This window comes from Salmo salar, chromosome ssa02 (assembly GCF_905237065.1).
Source record: "Salmo salar chromosome ssa02, Ssal_v3.1, whole genome shotgun sequence".
In the NCBI taxonomy this organism is placed as follows: Eukaryota; Metazoa; Chordata; class Actinopteri; order Salmoniformes; family Salmonidae; genus Salmo; species Salmo salar.
Genome location: NC_059443.1, coordinates 26,083,881 through 26,106,203, shown reverse-complemented (window position 1 = coordinate 26,106,203; position 22,323 = coordinate 26,083,881). Strand labels below are relative to the sequence as shown.

The following is a 22,323-nucleotide window of genomic DNA, read 5'->3' as shown; positions in this document are numbered from 1 at the left end:
TGGGAGGGACAGTTTTTTATCTCCACTTGTAGATCTGTATGTGATTTTCTATACAGTTCTCATTTATTTATAACAATAGAGCCATTTGGACAAGATACACTATATATACTAAAGTACGTGGACACCCCTACAAATTTGTGGATTTGGCTATTTCAGCCACAGGTGTATAAAATCTCCATACACAAACATTGGCAGTAGAATGGTCTTACTAAAGAGCTCAGTGACTTTTAGCATGGCACCGTCATAGGATGCCACCTTTACAACAAGTCAGTTGGTCCAATTTCTGCCCTGCTAGAGCTGCCCCAATGAACTATAAGTGCTGTTATTGCGAAGTGGAAACGTCTAGGAGCAACAATGGCTCAGCCTCGAAGTGGTAGGTCACACCAGCTCACAGAACGTGACCGCCGAGTACTGAATCGCGTAAAAAATCATCTGTCCTTGGTTGCAACATTCATTACCAAGTTCCAAACTGCCTCTCAAAGCAATATCAGCACAATAACTGTTCTTCGGGAGCTTCATGAAATGAGTTTTCATGGCCGAGCAGCCGCACACAAGCCTAACATCACCATGCGCAACGCCAAGCGTCAGTTGGAGTGGTGTAAAGCTTGCCGCCTTTGGACTCTGGAGCAGTGTAAACACGTTCTCTCGAGTGAATAATCACGCTTCACCATCTGGCAGTCTGACGGACGAATCTGGGCTTGGCGGATGCCAGGAGAACGCTACCTGCCCCAATGCATAGTGCTAACTGTAAAGTTTGGTGGAGGAGGAATAACGGTCTGGGGCTGTTTTTCATGGTTCCTGCTAGGCCCCTTTGTTCCAGTGAAGGGAAATCTTAACACTACAGCATACAATGACTTTCTAGATGATTCTGTGCTTCCAACTTTGTGGCAACAGTTTGGGGAAGGCCCTTTCCTGTTTCACCATGACAATGCCCCTGTGCACAAAGCGAGGTCCATACAATAATGGTTTGTCGAGATGTGGAAGAACAATTACTGGCCTGCACAGAGCCCTGACCTCAACTCTATCGAACACCTTTGGGATGAATTGGAACGCCGACTGCGAGCCAGGCATAATCGCTTAACATCAGTGCCCAACCTCACTAATGCTCTTGTGGCTGAATGGAAGCAAGTACCCACAGCAATGTTCCAACATCTAGTGGAAAGCCTTCCCAGAAGAGTGGAGGCTGTTATAACAGCAAAGTAGTGTTGCATGGTATACTGGTACCATGGTAATATTATGGTACCAAAACTTTATGATACTTATAATACCAACATTTTTGAATACTGTAGTACTGTTTCATATGATACAACCGACTTTTTAAACCTACCGTTATAAAAACCTGCTGGCGCCTGTTATAACATTTTTATAAAGTCAGTTTTGTTTATAAATTCAGTTGAATTTAAGCAACAGCCACAAGTCTCTTGTATGTGTAGGTCCAATAATATCCACATAATTTTCATGCACATATCAGCAGGGATGCAGACCCAGACCCATACCCTGAGAGCAGTGTGCCTACAGTGCATTCTGAAAGTATTCAGACCCCTTCACTTTTTCCACATTTTGTTACATTACAGCCTTATTCTAAAATTGATTAAATAAAACATTTTCCTCATCAATCTACACACAATACCACATGGTGCAAATGTATACAATATAAAAAATACAGAAATACCTTATTTACATAAGTATTCAGACTCGTTGTTACAAGACTTGAAATTGAGCTCAGATACTGTACATCCTGTTTCCATTAATCATCCTTGAGATGTTTCTACAACTTGATTGGAATTCACCTGTGGTAAATTCAATTGATTGGACATGATTTGGAAAGGCACCTGTCTATATAAAGGTCCCACAGTTGACAGTGCATGTCAGAGCAAAAACCAAGCCATGAGGCAGAAGGAATTGTCCGTCGAGCTCAGAGACAGGATTGTGTTGAGGCACAGATCTGGGAAAGGGTACCAAAACATTTCTGCAGCATTGAAGGTCCCCAAGAACACAGTGGCCTCCATCATTCTTAAATGGAAGAAGTTTGGAAGCACCAAGATTCTTCCTAGAGCTGGCCGCCAGCCACACTGAGCAATCGGGGAAGAAGGGCCTTGGTCAGGGAGGTGACCAAGAACCCGATGGTCACTCCGACAGAGCTCCAGAGTTCCTCTGTGGAGATGGGAGAACCTTCCAGAAGGAAAACCATATCTGAAGCACTCCACCAATCAGGCCTTTATGGTAGGGTTGCCAGACAGAAGTAAAATACACATGATAAAATACACATGACAGCCTGCTTGGAGTTTGCCAAAAGGCACCTAAAGGACTCTCAGACCATGAGAAACAAGATTCTCTGGTCTGATGTAACCAAGATTGAACTCTTTGGCCTGAATACCAACTGTCACGTCTGGAGGAAACCAGGCACCGCTCATCCCCTGGCCAATACCATCCCTACGGTGAAGCATGGAGGTGGCAGCATCATGCTGTGGGGATGTTTTTCAGTGGCAGGAACTGGGAGACTAGTTAAGATCTAGGGAAAGACAAACAGAGCAAAGTACAGAGAGATCCTTGATGAAAACCTGCTCCTCAGACTGGGGCGAGGGTTCACTTTCCAATAGGACAACGACCCTAAGCACAAAGCGTAGACAACACAGGAGTGGCTTCGGGACAAGTCTCTGAATGTCCTTGAGTGGCCCAGCCAGAGACCGGACTTGAACCCGATCGAACATCTCTGGAGAGACCTGAAAATTGCTGTGCAGCGACGCTCCCCATCCAACCTGACAGAGCTTGAGAAGATCTGGAGAGAAGAATGGGAGAAACTCCACAAATAAAGGTGTGCCAAGCTTATAGTGTCATACCCAAGAAGACTCAAGGAGGTAATTGCTGCCAAAGGTGCTTTAACAAAGTACTGAGTAAAGGGTCTGAATACTTATGTAAATATGGTATTTCAGTTTTTTATTTGTAATACATTTGCACACAAAAAAGACCTGTTTTTGCTATGTTATTATGGAGTATTGTGTGTAGATTGATGAGGGAAAAAACTATTTAATCAATTTTAGAATATGGCTGTAATGTAACAAAATGTGGAAAAATGAAGGAGTCTGAATACTGCACTGTATGTGTGTGTCTGTGGGAGAGAGAGTGATGTGTATGTGTGTGTGTTTATGAGATTGAGGGAGGGCGAGTGTGTGAGGAAGGGAGGGAGAGTGTGTGTGTCTGTTAACTGAAGAGTCAATAAGGTTTCTTGCAGTGTTTTCCCCTTACTGACTCAATGACATGCAGATCATTATGCATGTTTATTCCTTCCTCCCATTCCTCCAGCCAAATCACAGGTAGGGCTTTGTGAATATGAGCAAATCAGCCATTCTATGCAGTATTCTATTATACACAAGAAAGTGTGAAGTTAAATTCAATGTTTTTTATTGAGTCGAGGCGTGAATTTCAGTGACTGGTTCTTGGAGAACGTTTAGAAAATGTGACCAAGCGCCGGGGGATGGGACAAAAAGGATCCTTGGCAACAGATTTTTTTCCACCGTAGTATTTATATATATATATGTTTTCTTTTTATTTAACCTTTATTTAACTAGGCAAGTCAGTTAAGAACAAATTTGTATTTACAATGATGGCCTACACTGCCCTATGGGACTCCCAATCACAGACAGTTGTGATACAGAGTGGATTCCAACCAGGGTGTCTGTAGTGAAGCCTCTAGCACTGAGATGCAATGCCTTAGACCGCTGCGCCACTCAGGAGCCCGAGTGGCATCGTGATACTTGGCCTGGTATCTTATCGTTTGTAAAATGTTGGTATCGTGACGAGTCTACAGCAAAGGGGTGACCAACTCCATATTAATGCCCATGATTTTGGAATGAGATGTTCGACGAGCAGGTGTCCACACATTATGTAGTGTATCTCTATTCGAGGGAACCTATTAGACTGTATTGATTCAATACATTCTGGCCAATGGCTACTCCTGTTTATACTGTGTTGTGCGTTGGCCTTTTGTATTACCCATATAACATTTTTTTAACACATCCATTTATCAAAGAGACTACAAAAATATTTAGATTTTTCTCACTCCTATTTCAGCCAAAGCTAAAATGCTGTACTGTACATAATGTCTCTCTGTGTCCTCTTAGATTGTCTTCTTAGAATGATGTCTTAGAATGTCCTCTTAGAATGTCTCAGAATGACATTGAAAGGTTCTTGGCTGACAAGATGGTTACTGGACTGGAAGGAAACTTCCTAGATGAATGTATCTCACTGTGGTGTAATCATGGAGATTTATTGTAAGGCATTCAAATATTTCAAGGATGCCCCAAATCCATTTCTCTCCAGCTCAAACTATATGCTTCTCTACCATTCATTCTGCTTATCAGTAGGACATGCACAAAGTCTAATATAACTGACCATAAAGCGAATCCACCAAAAGAGATTCAATGAAATAGTGATCAGTATGAGAGCTCAGTAGGTCTTGGTATGGCAACTCAGTACCTCGTCTCACCCAGTGTTTTTAACCCTAAACAGAATTGCACGGGCCTGTGTTTGGGGCACAACAGTGCACCTAGACGCACCACACACGTTCTGCACACGAGATCTCCATCGTCCTATAGTGTGTTTTAGGTGACAACAAAAAGGAGGGGCTATTCCTCAAGGTAAAAGGAAAGAGAAAAGACTAGGTGTGTGAAGTCAGCAGGACGACCTGAGCTACCCAGCAGACATCCCTGGACCCCTTGCCAAGACAGACCTCGTTCTCAGGTAAGAAGGGGATTCACTGGCTTTCCCAGGCCCTGTTTTACAACCATCTGTGTTGTTATGATCACTTACACATCCATAGGGTGGGTTGTTGCTATAGCACCATTAGATTCTGAAGATTGTATGGCTGTAATGGTGATCATTGTATATATTTGGACGGTCAATGTAAATTCACTTTGTAAAGTCTAAATATTCTCAGTAGGTTGAGCTAGGTTGGTGTGTTCCCTACGAAAGGCAGTTGTCAGGTAGTAAATATATGGATAGGTATCCTTGACCTTGAGTGATGACATGCTGATCAGCATGGTGACCTTCACTACTATTAGTCTGCAACAGGGAAAATGGCATTCTGGGCATATTGGAATATAATATTACAATAAGATCAGAAATATTATGTGTCCCTCTATAAATTCAAATGTATGTGTTATGTTTCAGTTTATGAATGCTCTAAAAATTTGATAAATAACTATTTGTAGTTCACAATGTCACCCATATTGTATCTGATGTGAACTATACACATAATAGTATTTAAATGTAGGATTCATTCCCAATATCGTCAGTTGGAGTTGAGGCATTAGAAAAGTAGAAAACTCATTCTAAAAACGCTGGTAGGAAAAGTTAGATTGCTAGATTTGACCTGGTCTTCTAATGGTGGAATTGTCCATTGTAAAACAAACTAGTTTTTACCAGAATGAGGAGATGGGTGTCGTATTTCTATATTTCCAAAACATTGCAGTGTAAACCCCAGTGAGTGACCAAGGTCGAGCCAAGGGTGTCCTGAGGCCTGTGGCGTCCGCCCCACATTTCCTCCCTCTGCTGTTTTCTCTCCAAACACCCACAATGCCCTCCTGCTGCGTCTCGGTGTCTGTCTCACACCACAAGGACATTTTACCTCTTCATCCTCACTGTGTTTGGGAACAAGAATGGGACTGTGCAGGAGGGCAACATAGACACAATGGTTTTAATGACATTAGTTCCTTATTGATCATACGAGTATAATCATACAGTGTAATCAACCTTCAGCTAGGAATAACAAGGGTTAATTCAAGATGGTGTTAAATTCTAGAAATGACCACAATGGTTACTGGTATGTCAAATCAAATCAAATCTTATTTGTCACATGAGCCGAATACAACAGGTGTAGACCTTACAGTGAAATGCTTACTTACAAGTCCCTAACCAACAATGCAGTTTTAAGAAACTGTTTTATTAAAGTGACTATGCATAGATAATAACAGAGAGGAGCAGCAGTGTAAAATAAGGGGGCAATGCAAATCGTTTGGGTAGCCATTTGATTAGATGTTCAGGAGTCTTATGGCCTGGGGGTTAAAGCTGTTTAAAAGCCTCTTGGACCTAGACTTGTGTTGTTATAACAGATGCCTTTTCTCGTTTTGCTCCCAGTCAGGTTGTGTGCAAGATGGGCCAATCCTCAGTTCTGGTTATGCTGGCAGGTAAATCAGACATTTTCATGATAAAGATGTATGGGGTAATGCAACAGATGAATTCTTCAAAATAAAATAATATTATTAAAGATTTTATGGACATTAGTACCGAAAGCTACAGTGGGCACTACAAATCAGTGAAACAACAGACAAGTTCTGCTTAGCCTTAGAAGGAATGTTTTAATGCACTTGACATTGACCTTTTGTGTCCTTCCAAGAAATGACAGTTGACCTTGACCCTTAACATGATCAAAACTACATATAAACTTAGATCCATCCACCAATTGTTTTAAAAATGTTTGTTATTTTTCTCTCCTAGTTCTCTGTGCATTCTTCGTGGAAATTGAAGCAAGTAAGAAAAATCTGATTTTGTGTTGTCTCCAGTTGTCTGACGGGTTGGTCAAAACTTGCTCTTTGTTAGACTCTGCTTTTCATGAGGTTTTGTTTTTATGTGACTGTGAATGAGAACTAACTATTGTCAGCAGATTTGATCACTGTCACTTAAACTGCGCAGGCAGTCAGAGCAACATGTGTTTTATTTGCTTGAGGTTCATTATCTGTTCTCCCTTTCTCTCCCCCCTCTGCAGATCCATTTGTTTACAGTAAGTAGCTCATTCCTCTACACTCGTTCAAATGGAACTGATAAATCACCACCACCAAACAAAATGAACATAGTGGTATGTAAGTGACCATATTCTTATTGGATATGAAATGACATCAGAAATATGCTTCTGTCATTGGATGAATCATTGTACCTGTGTGACCCTGAGCTGTTGATTGTTCACTTTCCCAGACTATGAGAGACTACGAATTGGAGGCCTGATCATTGCAGGCTTGCTTGTAGCAGGTGGATTGTTTGTCCTACTTAGTAAGTACACATAGTCCAATTACTAATAAGTTCTTACATTATGAATGTAACTCAAGAGGATAGACCCAGACTTTGTCAGTGTTTGTAGTAACATCTCATTATTCTCTCTTCAGATCCCAAATGCACTAGAAAGAACAAGTAAGAGCCTATGTTCTATCCATATGTTTATAAACCCTTTACTAGACCTACATAAAGGTTTCGCAAATAATGTATACTGTAAAAGAAATGTCCTTTCATATGATTGTTACATTGTACTGTTGTACTGTGTGTGTAAAAAAATGTATCTTGTTCCAATCTCTACTTTTTATTTTCTTTCTCCAACAACTAAAGAAAATCTGAAGATGACACAAGTGAACTCTAAGCGTCTCTAAAGGATGGAATCTGACTAACTGGTCGCTGTTGTTCTAATGATGAAGATTCGGGGGTGGGAATGGGGCAGGGCTCTGGCCATGACAATGTAATGACACCTGAATGGATGTGAGAGCTGATGGAGGGTGGGTGGACCACAATAAATCTATTTACTGTTTTGTTTCTTTATTGGCTCAAAGATATGGGTTTATTTTAAGGTGTTTTACGGTGGTAGTGAGATGTATGATGAACAACTGATACATTTAATTTAGCTATAGGCCCTAGGCATTATGGTCAAACAGAGTTGTATTGAGCTAAAACGATTAGCCTTCAATTGTTTGTGTAAATTCGTATTAATGAAAAGCCAAATAAATACCATTGAACACCATTGTTAGAAGTAAACAACATGTAAAACGGTTTGTGTTCAGAGATGTGCACTGTGCATGCTAGAATACGTAACCAAAGCAGGTACTGTACACAACTATTTAGAATATATTGATGTGATAATGTTCGATTTGGTATCTGCCATATCACCGTTTTTACATAGGCTAATGATTTGTTATAGCAACAACAAGTCATTGAAAGCAACCAATGACAAACAAATAATAAAATCCTCCTCCTCTCCAACGCCTGCAACTTCAATTTAAACTCAGCCTATTTTCAAGCTGAGCAAACCTGTTGAGCGTCAGTGAAAAAGGGTGTTGGCGTCTGTCTGACTCAAGAGTACGTTCGTCTATTGTGTGTCGCTCCATGCCCGACATTTCTAGTTTTTGCCCCCTACACACATCTCCATTTGGGTTTAACGCGTGTCGGAGGTAAGTTTTGATTTTATAACAATTAGAGTTCTTGTGAATGCTCAGCTGTAGTTTCATCAAAAGTATGAGTATGTTTACCGTGATTAATTATATTCATTACATCATCCTTAAAGACAACAATAGGCTAATCTTGTCTAAGTCATTTCTAAAATGTTTCCTTTGCGCATCTTTGACCAAGACAAACTATCACTCAATATTTTCCAGTAGTAGTAGCCTATCTCTAGTAAGACCTTAAATAACTTTAATTCCTTTATAGGCATATGATTTTATTTCCTGACAAGAGTTGCTCAGATTTGGGGAAACGTTGAGTAGCCTAACTAAAATACTCCAAAGTGTACAATCTTTATTAGGCTATTAATTGTGTTTATAGAACAAAGATCGAACCTGCATGTAATGTAGTTTCAGTTTGTATCCTAGAGTATAGGCCTATGCGAGACAGAAAGAACGAGCGCATATGAGCCAGAGCCATGTGCAAGTATTATAAATAGTGTTTCTTCGTAACGCAGACGTATTTTTAAAAACCTGCTTTTATGAATTCAGTTCGTTACTCGCGCTGTTCTATAACAGTGTTCTGGATGTTGTTTGTAATATCCAAACAAAAAGTCCGTAACCTATAGGCCTAAAGCAACTTTTCGGCTATCGGCAACTTTTCTTCTCGTTTCTATTCTGTTTAGCACTGGTGTCCAGGCAGTCTTATAAAAGAGGGAGGACCCAATTAAATCCGCTGATATTCAGTATTTTATCTGGCATTACGCTCATGGAAAACAACGGAACATGTGGTCCAACCTTTATTGTATTCAATACATTTTTCTAGAGCCAGATTGTTCATGTCTGTTGTGCTCATCGTCCAGCTGTGCTTTGATGGGTGGAGGGGTGGTCAGGCCTAATGATGGGATAATAACTCTACATATCCTCTCCCATTAGCCTATGGATTTTTTTTTTACTGGATCAGAATATTAAGTATTTTATTCAATTAATGTTGCAAGATAATACGTTTGGGACTGGTAGGCTAGTTGGTGTGCTGTCCTTCTGTAAAGGAAAATGCATCAGTGCACATGCCGTGGTGTGTGGGGAATTACATTTGAATTAGCATTTCTATTCAACATCTCGGTGGTACCCTTCACACACTATTGTGCCAACCCAAACCGTAGGTTACCATGCAGGCTTGGATATTTTATTTTCACATTGTCCTTTTCAGCATGACTCCTGCAACTATGGTGATGCGTAACCAGGCCAACACAGTACAGCATGGCTCAGTTATGTTCTGCTCACTAGTGTGACATGGGTAGGCTAATAGACATTTTGAAATGGTATAAATGATTGATTAGTAGACAGACATGTTATTAGGAAATTGCTGTTCTATTTCAAGTCTGATACAAAAACGGCATGTCCCAAGTCTCCTGTAGGCTATGCTTATGGATCTGTGATAACAGGGATTTGGGATTCTGGTACAGTGCTAACAGCCCAGCTGATAAGAAGCCTGATAAAGCTGTTATCCTGGACGGATCTTTATTCACTGTGGTTACTCCAGCACAGTGCTGTTGCTAAGGTGATTGATACTGACAGACAGACTTAAAACTGACATATAAATGTTATCTCACACGCAAAAGCTAAACGTGTTCTACTGCCTTCAGTGGGTCGCCTACTGCTGGCTCTAATCATTCACAATGTTTGTCTAGACCTCAAATACGGACGAGCAACGTTCAAAAGTGAGGACATCGGAGAGACTGCCTCATTAAAAATAAGAGATTCAGTGTGATTACAGAGTGTGACTTATTTATTCTGTGAGACATTACAAATCACAAGAGATGATAGGCAAGCCATGGTTCTAAATTTCCTCAGTTTTAGGCTCATTTGACTCAGATTCAGATAATTAGGGTTCATCACACATTCACCATAGCAACAACATCACTCTTTACTTCAGATATATGAAAAGCTTATTTCAAGGCCTCCCTGCCCCAGAAGCACAGCAAAGCAACACCAAAGTCTTTCCCTTGAAGAGAAGGCCGTATGACTTCTTTAAACAGTGAAGCTGCTGTTGCTGCTATTGCTAACCTTGTGGCTGTGGGTAGGAGGGATGAGTCATGGCAATAGTATGCCACGTCCCCCTTCTCCATTGAGCAGCCAGAGGAACACATTGCCCTGCTTTGCTCCAGCAGCTACTTCTTCATCAAACACTAGCAACAAGGAAGTGGCTTCAATTAGAGGTCGGCCGATTATGATTTTTTTCAACGCCGATACCGATTATTGGCGGTCCAAAAACCCGATACCGATTAATCGGCCGATTTTTCTGTATATATTTGTAATAATGACAATTACAACAATACTGAATGAACAATGAACACTTTTATTTTAACTTAATATAATACATCAATAAAATCAATTTAGTCTCAAATAAATTATGAAACATGTTCAATTTGGTTTAAATCATTCAAAAACGCAAATGTGTTTGTTCCTAAATTAGCTGCCCGCTAGATTCCTTTGTCCAGGCACCGCATCCTTTATGGGCCATGGCCAGATCCCAGATCCTCTCTATGGGGGAGTGAAGAGTGAACCTGTATGAGTATGGAGAGATGACTGGGTCATAGTGGGAGTTGTACACACACATACACACTCACACACACACACACACACACACACACACACACACACAGGACAAACACATATTCACTGTAAACATTCTGTTTACACAGAACCCCTGTGAGTGTGGAGCAGTGACTTGGTCATAGTTGGGAGTTTCATCAACACACACATCTGACATTGAAGCTTTATTCCTCAGCCTGACAATCTTTCAGTGGTATTTAAAAAAAAATGTACTAGGCAAGTCAGTTAACAACAAATTCTTATTTACAATGACAGCCTACCCCGGCCAAACCCTAACCCGGACGTTGCTGGGCCAATTGTGCGCCGCCCTATGGGACTCCCAATCACGGCCGGTTGGGATACAGCCTGGAATCGAACCAGGGTCTGTAATGACGCCTCTAGCACTGAGATGGAGTGACCTTAGACCGCTGCACCACTCGGGAGCCCGTATTGTGTGATATGGAAAGACAAATTGACCTGTTCCGAGGCCTCATGGAACTCTTAGATTAGTCATATGGCAGTGGACACTGCTGTTACTCAAACCTTTACCCAACTGGCATTACGTCTCTCTGCCTCTCTGTAGTGGGGGCCGCAGAAACTTGTTCTCCAGTCCTCCTCATGTTGGTAGGCAGAGTGAATAGAGGGAGAACAGTAATAGAAGAGACTTCACAAACACAAAGAAAACCAAAAAATCCTAGATTTTATCAATTTCACAAGTACCTTTATAAGTAACTTTACACAAGTAATTTCCCACTTATGTGATTATTCTTACTCCTAATAAATGTAGCTAGTCCTAGGATGACCTTTTGAATCATTTGTTATAAAACCACACATTACAGAAGGGAGAATCTCATTCTAAGGCTTCCAGTGATCTACCATTACAGTGAGAACTACAACATGGTAATGTGTTTACCTCATAAATGAATGGCTTTTCAGGCAGGGCCAGGAGCCTATGAGTAGCTACATCATTAACTCCTTTTATCCCTTTGAAGAAAAATGACCACCGGCTCTTTGAAGCCCTCAGATCCAACCTTTTAGGCTTCTGGGCTTCCTCCGAAATAACTGTGAATTCAGGGTTCTGCACTGTACCAATGTGACAGACTGGCCAGCATTCTGGAATATATCTCCTGGGATTCTTAATGATACTGCAGAAAGAGGGATCTGGACCCGCTGTAGAGGAATGGGTGAGTCGTGACTGACTGAGATGGCCAGATGGAATGACAGGGAGTTAGGAAAAGAGAAAGGGAGTGGATGTGAATAAGGGAGTAAGCACAGATGTAGTGAGTGAATGCGGGTGGGACTGGTGTGGGTGTGTACTCATCGTAAGTTTAGACAAGACCCTATTGTGAATGAGCAGGTTAGTGAGTGAAGTGGGATAAAATGTAGGATCTGATCATAAAGGTGGAAATTATGAAAAAAGAATTGAGTGAATGAATAAATTAATGAGTAGGCGCGGAGGAGGGCAGTGCAAGGCGAAGAGAGAGGGCTGAACCGAGTCGTAATGTTACCACACAAACGGCTGATTCTTCCTTTGCTTCAGGCATTCAGTGGCAGGGAGGCCATCGTGACCCATGTTAGAACACTAAGCCCATTATGACCAGGCCTGGTCTCCAGGGTAAATCTGCCTGGTGGGGAACTGAGGGGATGGCTAAGCACGATCCGCAGCGCTGCCTAGCATTGTCTTGAACAGACAACCAACAACCCTAAACATTGCTACATGAATCTCACAAGATCGGCCACACCTCCACCCTTTGCTAACATTTACTCTGTAATATGATTCCCAACTTGAATAAGCAGAAAGAAAGAACCCCGGGAGATTCTACCTCTCTCTCTCCCCGAATTGGGTTGTAAACCATCCACGGACGATTTTTGGAGGGCTTCCCGCTTGTTGCATTCCCTCTCCCTCACCAACGTTGCTGGGTAGAGGGAGGGTGCGCTCGGAAAGAAACCAGGGAGGGATTTTTTCCCCTGGTCGCTGCCAAATGCCAAATAGTATGAGTCGCCATACACTGCTGATGGAGGGAGGCTCTCTGTTTTAGCTGTGTGTTGTTGTAAAAGCTGTAGTGTTGTTATGGGAGCTGTAGTGTTGTTGTAGGAGCTGTAGTGTTGTTTTAGGAGCTGTAGTGTTGTTATAGGATCTGTAGTGTTGTTATATGAGCTGTAGTGTTGTTATTGGAGCTGTAGTGTTGTTATATGAGCTGTAGTGTTGTTATTGGAGCTGTAGTGTTGTTATATGAGCTGTAGTGTTGTTTTAGGATCTGTAGTGTTGTTTTATGAGCTGTAGTGTTATAGGAGCTATAGTGTTGTTATAGAAGCTGTAGTGTTGTTATAGGAGCTGTAGTGTTGTTTTATGAGCTGTAGTGTTGTTATATGAGCTGTATTGTTGTTATATGAGCTGTAGTGTTGTTTTAGGATCTGTAGTGTTATAGGAGCTATAGTGTTGTTATAGGATCTGTAGTGTTGTTATAGAAGCTGTAGTGTTGTTATAGGATATGTAGTGTTGTTATAGGAGCTGTAGTGTTGTTATCGGAGCTGTAGTGTTGTTATAGGAGCTGTAGTGCTGTTACAGGATCTGTAGTGTTGTTATAGGATCTCTAGTGTTGTTATAGAAGCTGTAGTGTTGTTATAGGAGCTGTAGTGTTGTTATAGGAGCTGTAGTGTTGTTATAGGAGCTGTAGTGTTGTTATAGGAGCTGTAATGTTGTTATAGGATCTCTAGTGTTTTTATAGAATATGTAGTGTTGTTATAGGAGCTGTAGTGTTGTTATCGGAGCTGTAGTGTTGTTATAGGAGCTGTAATGTTGTTATCGGAGCTGTAGTGTTGTTATAGGAGCTGCCCACACAAAAATGTACCATGGTAGTACAATGAAAAAAGTAGTACCGTAGTAGTTTTTTCATTATACTACTAAGGCAGGAAAATACCAAGTGACCAAAAATATAGTAATGTATAGTACCATAATTTCCGGACTATTAAGTGCACCTGAATATAAGCCGCACCCACTGAATTTAAAAAAAGATATTATTTTGAACATAAATAAGCCGCACATGCCTATAAGCCGCAGGTGCCTACCGGTACATTGAAACAAATGAACTTTACACAGGCTTTAACGAAACACGGCTTGTAACAAAAATAAATAGGCTTTAACGAAACATGGCTTGTAACAAAAATAAATAGGTTTTAACGAAACACGGCTTGTAACAAAAAATAAATAATTAGCAGTAAGCTTTAGTTGTCTTTTTGCACTGAGTCAATTCCTCACGCTGCTGTTTCCAACGTCTTATCATCGACTCATTAAGACCAAGCTCCCGTGCAGCAGCTCTATTTCCTTTTCCAACAGCCAGATCAATCGCCTTCAACTTGAAAGCTGCATCATATGCATTTCTCCGTGTCTTTGCCATGATGAGGGTGACAAAATGACTACCGTAATCAGAATGATGGGAAGTTTGAGAGCGCTCGATTTAATCTAAACAGTAAACAAAAAGTTGTTTGACCTTAACCCGTTCGGCAATTTCATTGGTCTAATGAAAGCTTCATGCCGCCAAAAAACTGAGCACATCACAGAATGTGGTTTTTCTTGAGAGAAAAAAATTGAAAGCGGGAAAAATCCATATATTAGCCGCGTCATTGTTTAAGCCGCGAGGTTCAAAGCCTGGGGAAAAAGTTGCGGCTTATAGTCCGGAATTTACGGTAACATTGACTACTCGCTATGCAATGGCAAAGTGTAGGCCTATTATACTCTTAAACCCCTTTTAGCTCATAGTGAAAAACCACAACACACATGGTCTAGTAGTGCAGTGTACCCTCTTAAACCTTGGAACCTGGATAGGATATGGTGAGAAGAATGAAGGGAGTCTAAATCCTTGAAGATTGTATCTGGTGCTTGTCCAGTATGTGTCTGGTGGCGTACACCACATGACGGAAAATAAATGTAGCCTTATCATGAGCAGAAACAAAAGGGGAGCATGAGATAGTTGTGACATAAGGGATTTAGCTACCAAATCTCCTCGAGACTCCATTCCTGTCCAAATCAGTAGCCAGCCCTTTCAGAAACATCATGTTAGGCAGAGTATGATCGAAGAAGGCCAAACCCCTGGAACTCTGCTCCAGTCCCAGCATGTTTGTTATGTGGTTCCCATTGTCTCTCTTTCTCTCATTGTTAGTGTGTGGTTGCTGATGGGTGAGTCGATTTCCTCTCTTTGTCTTTTATTCATAAGGTGTGATGGAAAATCACTGGGGTCTAGTTACTTTACGTTTTGTCGCTGGAGCCATGCTCAATGATCCAGCATTTTTTCCCTTGTGGATTTTCTACTCCTTTATGGCATTTGACAGTTATATGATTATAAAGACATTATAACCCAAAATATATATTGAACAAGGAAAAGCTGAAACATAATTGGGTTTGAAGGTTTGGCATGAGACGAAGCAAAGCACTCTGGACAACATTCAAGATCTGCTCAGAAGCCATTTTGTTCAAATCTAAATCAGATATGGGACTCCAGGGAAAGCTAAACGTTGTGTCAGGTCTCTGTTGACATTGGAACTGGTGTGAGCCAGTTTTGTGCACTATATGAGCTGCCATTAGCTTCCCAGGTTTGAAAAGGTCTAATCAAATCAAATAGGTAGTGGGACAAGGGTAATTTAATTCTAACAAGTGGAGCCTTGATCAGACAATCAAGCGGGTACATCTTTTTTGAGCAGCAGAGCTCTTGCTTATGTGGGTGTGAAAAGGGCAGGGTGGATGAGTGCCAATTTGCTAGGGTGCACTGCAGTCATAGCACTCAGCTACTTTATCATATAAAGTCAGTCTAATATTATAAAATGATCATATTATTATGTCATTACTTTGTTTCACTGAATTGTTTATGTTCTGTCTTCCCCAGGTGAAAGAGAGTTTGAAGATGCCTAATATCTCTGCTTTGCTTTTATTGACATGTGAGTGGCAGGTCTTAAAGACCAATCATACACAGCTATTAATACCACTTCCTGCTTAGGTTTCCCCAAAGCTACCATCTCTGTTCATCTTGTTTTGCCCAGTCTTCACTCACAACTCTGGCTCAGTATTCAGCACAGTAGATACTACTGTATGTTTTGAGTGAGAGAGAGAATATGTTTTTGTAATGTTATGAAATATATATGGTTATGGATATGAAAAGTATACCAATCTAGAACTAAATAGAGGAAGGATAGATTCATTGACCTTCTCCAGTGCTATTCAAGGTGAAAGCAGTTGAGTGACCACTAAAGTTACAAGTGCACTTGTCACAGGGACGGAAAGCTGACTTGTTTGGGACATTGTTGGGATGCCATGTTGTCAACGCATTATGCTGTGTGCTTACCATTGTGTCTCTTCTGTTTGCAGTTACGTCCCTTGTGTTCGCAGAGGAGCAGAAAGAAAGTATGTAACTGACAATTGTTTATCATAATAGCGTTCCATAGTTTTATTACTCTAAATCTTTTGACATGCAATAATATGGTCTCCAGATAAATCATTGATTCACAAATTAAAGTAGGCCATTCGCTATTTGCCCATTTGAGGTTGGGTGCGTTCCAGTTCTTCGTATTATTTTCGAAGGTGTCTAGATGCTGTATAAACTGACCTTGTCATATTTTTGTCTCTACAGTGGAGGAGGAGGATCCATTTACCTTTGGTGAGCAGAGAGATACATCTTTTAGAACACACTCAACAACTCAACATTCCTGGCTTACTGTGTATGATTAATGCTTTTTTCCTTTCACTCTATCTCTCCCATTCTTCTCTCTCCTGCTCTCTCTCTCTCTCCTGCACTCTCTCACCTGCACTCTCTCCTGCTCGCTCTCCTGCTCTCTCTCTCCTGCTCCCTCTCTCTCTCTCTCTCTGTTCAGATTATCACAGGCTACGTGTTGGGGGGTTGATCCTGGCAGCAGTTCTGTGTCTGATCGGCATCACCATCCTCTTCAGTAAGACTCCATCACATAAACACATACACATACTCACACATGATGACACAGTCATAGCATGTATTTACACATGCTCACATTAACATAGGACACAGATTGACTTGTGACCATTTCTTCTTTTAACAGGCGGACACTGCAGATGCAAGTTCAACCAGGACAAAAGGTAAATGATCTATCAGATCAGTGCATTCTCAGTTCAGTCCAGATCAGGGCACACACTTTGTGTGAAACTGTACGTTCAGGTAGGTGTATGTGTGTGTGTTACGTAGCTAGGTGTCGTAATGTATAATGGAATGTAGTGTGAGTTGACACACTGGTTTTCTCTCTGCAGGAGGAGGTCAGGAAGCAACGCTGCCCAGCCACTCAACGACCAAGGTCTGTTCCCCTGACCTCTCAATCTCCTCTCTGATTGGCCCACACTGTACACTGGATGATTCCTAGCCATCTGGATGCATAGTCTTTGCTAGGAATATAATGAACATATATAACTGAATGGCATGTTTGAGTGATCATTACAAAATATACTCTTCAGAAAAAAGGATTAGAAATCTGTTGCCATGTTGGAGCAACGGGTGGGTTTGGGCGTTATCTTGTTATTACGCTCTCCATCTGTTTCAGTGTTAGTTGCCTACTGCCAGGCCTTGGCATAGATAACACTGTCAGCAGGCATTGGCTGTGCTGTATGTCAGTCCTGCTATCACACAGGTGGCACAGAGACCCAAACACTGGCTGACTGATTCTTTCCACCATGACTCACTAACTCCCTCCATGCCACCTCTGTCTCAGTGTTAATTTTGGCGCTCTTTTTTAGATTTAGTCTAGTCTTAGTCATTTTAGCTCAAATATAATTAAGTTGCATTTTTGTCATTTGAATAAGGATTTAGTCTAGTTATTGTCAAAATGACGAAAACAGTGGCCAATTTTAGTCTAATGCCTTTTCATCACATCACATTTATATTGCCTCATTAACCTATGTTAAACATAAATCACTGACTTCCATGTGCACAAACATGTCTTACCAACATATCTTTCTGCATAGCATCCTATTCTCTTCCCAACAGCAGAAAAATGACAAACATACAGTACCATTCAAATTTTGGAAGCTGGATGAGAGAATGCCAAGAGTGTGCAAAGCTGTCACCAAGGCAAAGTGTGGCTACTTTGAATAATCTCAAATATAAAATATATTTTGATTTGTTTAACACTTTTTTGGTTACTACATGATTCCATGTGTTATTTCATCGTTTTGATGTCTTCATTATTATTCTACAATGTAGAAAATAGTAAAAATAAAGGAAAACCCTTGAATGAGTAGGTGTGTCCAAACTTTTGACTGGTACTGCATGTAAGAATATATAATAATTATTTGTCCATGTAAATTCCTAATTCAGTCTACATAGATATTACACATTACATACAAAACAAACAGAGACATACAAGCTCAGCAAGAGAGAGAGAGAGAGAGAGAGTAGCACATTCACCAGATGGTGCTGCATGGTATTGACAAATAGTATTGGTTGCACCTTCATCACTCAGTCACGTCATTGCCATTGTTATCAGTGTTCCACAGATGCCGCAGCTACATTGGTGTCCAAAAGTAGAACTGGGGCTAATGACTTTGAACGGGATCTAATGAATGTTTTGTCTGGTGATGTAGTCGAGACACTAAACCTTGAGTCCGAATCGAGTCCCCTGTGCTCACTTCCGAGTCCAAGTCTAAGTCACCAATGTTTGAGTCACAAGTCCCTATGGCTGAAGGCCTAGTCCCAGTGCTCGAGTCCTAGTCCAAGTGCTCAAGTGAGTCACTGGGTCCACATTAACTCAAAATTAAGTAATTTACCCAGTCAAATATAGTGTAGTGGCAAGAGGAATTTAATCAATAAATTGTTTTCTATCCCTTTACCTTTTTTTCTGTGCCACCAAATGTCTGCATATAGGCTAATTGTAATGTTACCAGTGCCACGTTCAGTTGCAAAATGTTCTTGGACTTTGCAGATAGAACTTCCATCAATACAGCCAACGTTATTCCTTATTCAACATGTCAGAAGCATGTTTGTTCTACATAGCATATTTCTATCTGAACCTTACAAAATGTTGCATCCTGCTGAATGCGCCCCAGATTGTCCATCAATGCATGACAGCAAGAAAAACACGTAGCGCTGGGATTATGGGTCATATCTTTTGAATGATAAGGGCTAGAATCAAGCCGTTTCTCTGAGGAAAAGAGGGAGATTTGGCTTCGTTGGTTACAGAACCTGGCTATGAAATGCAGTGGGGAAAGTGGGAGGGTTGAGCGAGACTACAAATTCAAAGACAGCCTACTTTTCTATACTCAAGGGATAGAAAAACATAGCTAGACTGTTGTTTTACTATTAAATTCAATTCTGCTATTGTTTTTAATTTTGTAAAGCAGCTTGTGTTTCTTACCAGGCAAAGGGTAGCTAACTAGAAGTGGTGGTGACTGGCTAGCTACGGAGAAGTAAGAAAGTCGCCTGTAGGGTCGAGCGGTATCCAGATTAGTAAACAAGGGTCTATTAAAATGCAACAACAACAAAAAATACACAAGTAAAAGTAATTTCCATGGAGGCTGATATGCTAAATATGCTAATGAGTGCAAGCAAAAATAAAATATTGCAAAGACATGCAATCCAGTTCATAAAGTTATACATATATAGGTAGTAGCTACCGAATGTCCTTTTTGGTGAGTTTGGACATTTACAAGCAAATGTCAACAAGAGAAATTGTGCAAATTAATTCAGTTTTGCCGCTTGCTCTAGAGCAGCATGTGTACACACTGTGTTTGTGTGGAGTTGTTAGGGCCACGGCCTGTCTGCCTGCTCTGCTCGGAGAAAAGGGCAGAGGAGCAGACTGAGGCTGCTGAGACCAGAGAGGAGAACACATGCTAGGAAATCAAAATAGCTGTGACAGCTCATCCAAAGCACTTTGACTTCTCAAACACAGTAGAAAGCTAGCACTATATGATGCCCCGTCTCCTTGTTAATTCAGCCAGTTACTTAGCTAACTAGCAAGTTAAACCAAATACACAGCTGGACTCACCTGCTCCCACTTTCTCCCGTTGTGCTATTTACAAACAAACATGTTACTGGCTCAACCGTTCTGGTGGACTATGCTAAGCTTCATAATGTAAAATAATATGACACGTGAAATGAAGAATGCAATCTGCTTTATCTCCTAATGTATTGCACAAGTTGACTGCAGGTATTTTCTTAAAAAGTAGCTACAAATATTACAATTCATTGAAAAACTTGTATAGGTGGAGCCGGAGCGGAGCTTGACTGCCTATCTGCCCACACTCATCGCTTGCTCCCCCCGTAGCTCACCAGCTGATGTAGGCTGGGTGTGGCACATCCTTCCCACTGCTGAACAGAACTGCACTGCACATCTGTGCTGCTAATATTAATTGTGCTTATCATCAAAAAGCTCTCAATCTGTCCAAAAACTCTTGTCCAGTCCAGAACTATAGCCATGGCTGTCACTGTTTTGCCTGTGATCTGGGGACATGGAGGACATGATCATTATGGCTGCCCAACGAAGAGCCGTATGTCTGTGTTATCTCGCATGGCTTGGTAATGAATGGCTTTTAATGATTCCAGATATTAAGTCATCTTTCTTTCTGTCCACAGCTCGGGCCAGTGAGTGCTAGGAACCAAATGCCCACCTGGCAGCAGGTCAAATCCACTTCCTGGTTCTGCATCAATCAAGAGATAAAAATGTATTGGTGGAGTTGGCCTGTTTTCTGTCAAATGGAGGTTGTTTTTTTAGAGAGTGGTGCTGTCTTCCCAAGAGGGAGGTGGTACTGTGCCATTGGAGATCAGAGGTGTGCTGCTTTTACATGTGTTGCTGTTCTACCTTCCGCCCATTACTCCTGTTTCTGCTCTGCCCGATGCTCACACTGTAACTCGCCACCAGCAAGCACACACAGACAGACAAAGCAGGACACGACTTTTCCCCCATGTTCTTTGTATTTAAACAAATAACCAAAAGATGCTGTGTGTCGACTCACTCATTATTTCATTGCAATGTTTTTCACCTTTAGTGGCTCCAACTGTATGTGGAAATTATGCGGTAGATTTGACTGTTTGTGTGCGTTTTGAATTGCCATGCTGACCCCTTATAATCTTACATGCATATATATACATTACTGTAAAATAGGTACCGGTAGCCATAAACTATTATAATGTCAATAACTATTCACACACCTTTATCTTGATTATTCCTATATTAACTTTTTAGTTAAGTGTAGAAAAGTGCACTGGTCTATGCAGTAGAATCTGTTGTATGATAAATGAAATGTTTTTTTAATAGTACAGAATGTTAAAATTATTTCAATAAGCGGATGATTTAGTCTTGGTTGAGAGTGTTTGCAACCAAAACAAAATACATGTTATTTGAGTTTGCTAGATACCACTCAAACAATTACAGTCCCTGAAGAGGATTTTCTCTCCAATTGGCTTTTAATGAGTCACGTCTAAACTGAGATGTTTCTTGCCAAATGAATAGATGGTGTCTATGTTTGTAATTCAAATTAAAAGAGTTACCGTTTATGACTGTGTCCAATGTTACATTACATTATACTAATAGATGCTGGATCTCAACAATAAAATAAGTCTCTGATAGGCTCCTCAAATGTAAATACTGCAAATACTTTTCTCTTTTTGACATAAGGCCCATGTCCTGAGTGGTTCAAAGCTACTTATACATCGCCATCTACTGGATTGCATGAGACACTGCAAAAAGACTGGTACAGTGTTTCTCATACCCATAAAAGCATTTTTTGGAACAGTATTTTTCACAAGACACTAAACTCTGTGGCCTTTGAATAACAGTAAATGCATTTAAAAAATGTTGTTGCCTTCTTAAAACATGAATATATTCATCAAAACTACACTGACTGTATAAAACATTAGGAATACCCTCTTTTTCCAGCTGGCCGGTAGCCTAGTGGTTAGATCATTGGACCAGTTACCGAAAGGTTGCAAATTCAAATCCTCGAGCTGGCAAAGTAAACATCTGTCATTCTGCCCCTGAACAAGGCAGTTAACCCACTGTTCCTAGGCTGTCATTGTAAATAAGAATTTGTTCTTAACTGACTTGGCTAGTTAAATTAAGGTTCAAATTAAATAAAACATTTCCATGAAATAGACTGACCAAGTGAAAGCTATAATCCCTTATTGATGTCACTTGTTAAATCCACTTCAATCAGGGGAGAAGACAGGTTAAATAATACATTTAAGGCCTTGAGACAATTGAGACATGGATTGTGTATGTGTGACATTCAGAGGGTGAATGAGCAAGACATAATATGCAAGTGCCTTTGAACGGGGTATGGTAGTAGGTGCCAGGCGCACCGGTTTGTGTCAAGAACTGCAACCCTGATGGGTTTTTTCATATTCAACAGTTTTTCTGTGTGTATCAAGAATGATCCACCACCCAAAGGACACCCAGACAACTTGACACAACTGTGGGAAGCATTGGAGTCAACATGGGCCAGCATTCTTGAGGAATGCTTTCGACACCTTTTAGAGTCTATACCACGATGAATTGAGGCTGTTCTGAGGGCAAAAGGGAGTGGGGG

At 40.9% G+C, this 22,323-nt stretch overlaps 2 protein-coding genes across 3 annotated transcripts; both read left to right on the top strand.

Annotated features, from left to right (window-relative positions):
• The first annotated feature begins 4,667 nt into the window (after nucleotides 1–4,667).
• On the top strand, nucleotides 4,668–7,796 carry fxyd11a (FXYD domain containing ion transport regulator 11a). The gene is given in 7 exon segments (NM_001123728.1): nucleotides 4,668–4,740; nucleotides 6,136–6,185; nucleotides 6,496–6,528; nucleotides 6,764–6,778; nucleotides 6,970–7,044; nucleotides 7,158–7,182; nucleotides 7,375–7,796. Coding segments are annotated over 6 exon segments (213 nt in total). The 5' UTR covers nucleotides 4,668–4,740; nucleotides 6,136–6,151; the 3' UTR covers nucleotides 7,406–7,796.
• A 317-nt stretch (nucleotides 7,797–8,113) lies between these two features.
• On the top strand, nucleotides 8,114–21,292 carry fxyd9a (FXYD domain containing ion transport regulator 9a). Of its 2 annotated transcripts, none has more exons than NM_001123725.1 (8): nucleotides 8,114–8,207; nucleotides 15,671–15,722; nucleotides 16,150–16,185; nucleotides 16,412–16,438; nucleotides 16,653–16,727; nucleotides 16,854–16,890; nucleotides 17,059–17,102; nucleotides 20,372–20,869. In NM_001123725.1, the coding sequence occupies exons 2-8, from the start codon at nucleotides 15,689–15,691 to the stop codon at nucleotides 20,389–20,391; spliced, it is 273 nt and encodes a 90-aa protein (NP_001117197.1). In that variant the 5' UTR covers nucleotides 8,114–8,207; nucleotides 15,671–15,688; the 3' UTR covers nucleotides 20,392–20,869. The 2 variants fall into 2 exon arrangements, with proteins under 2 accessions (NP_001117197.1, XP_014011280.1); XM_014155805.2 differs by lacking the exon at nucleotides 8,114–8,207 and adding an exon at nucleotides 14,948–14,967 and having other exon boundaries at nucleotides 20,372–21,292.
• The last annotated feature ends 1,031 nt before the right edge of the window (nucleotides 21,293–22,323 follow it).

Coding starts and splice junctions, on each gene's coding strand:
- fxyd9a (XM_014155805.2), top strand. CDS start 15,689: ATGCCTAATATCTCTGCTTTGCTTTTATTGACAT. Junction 15,723..16,149: donor TGCTTTGCTTTTATTGACAT/GTGAGTGGCAGG, acceptor TTCTGTTTGCAG/TTACGTCCCTTGTGTTCGCA. Junction 16,891..17,058: donor AAGTTCAACCAGGACAAAAG/GTAAATGATCTA, acceptor TTCTCTCTGCAG/GAGGAGGTCAGGAAGCAACG.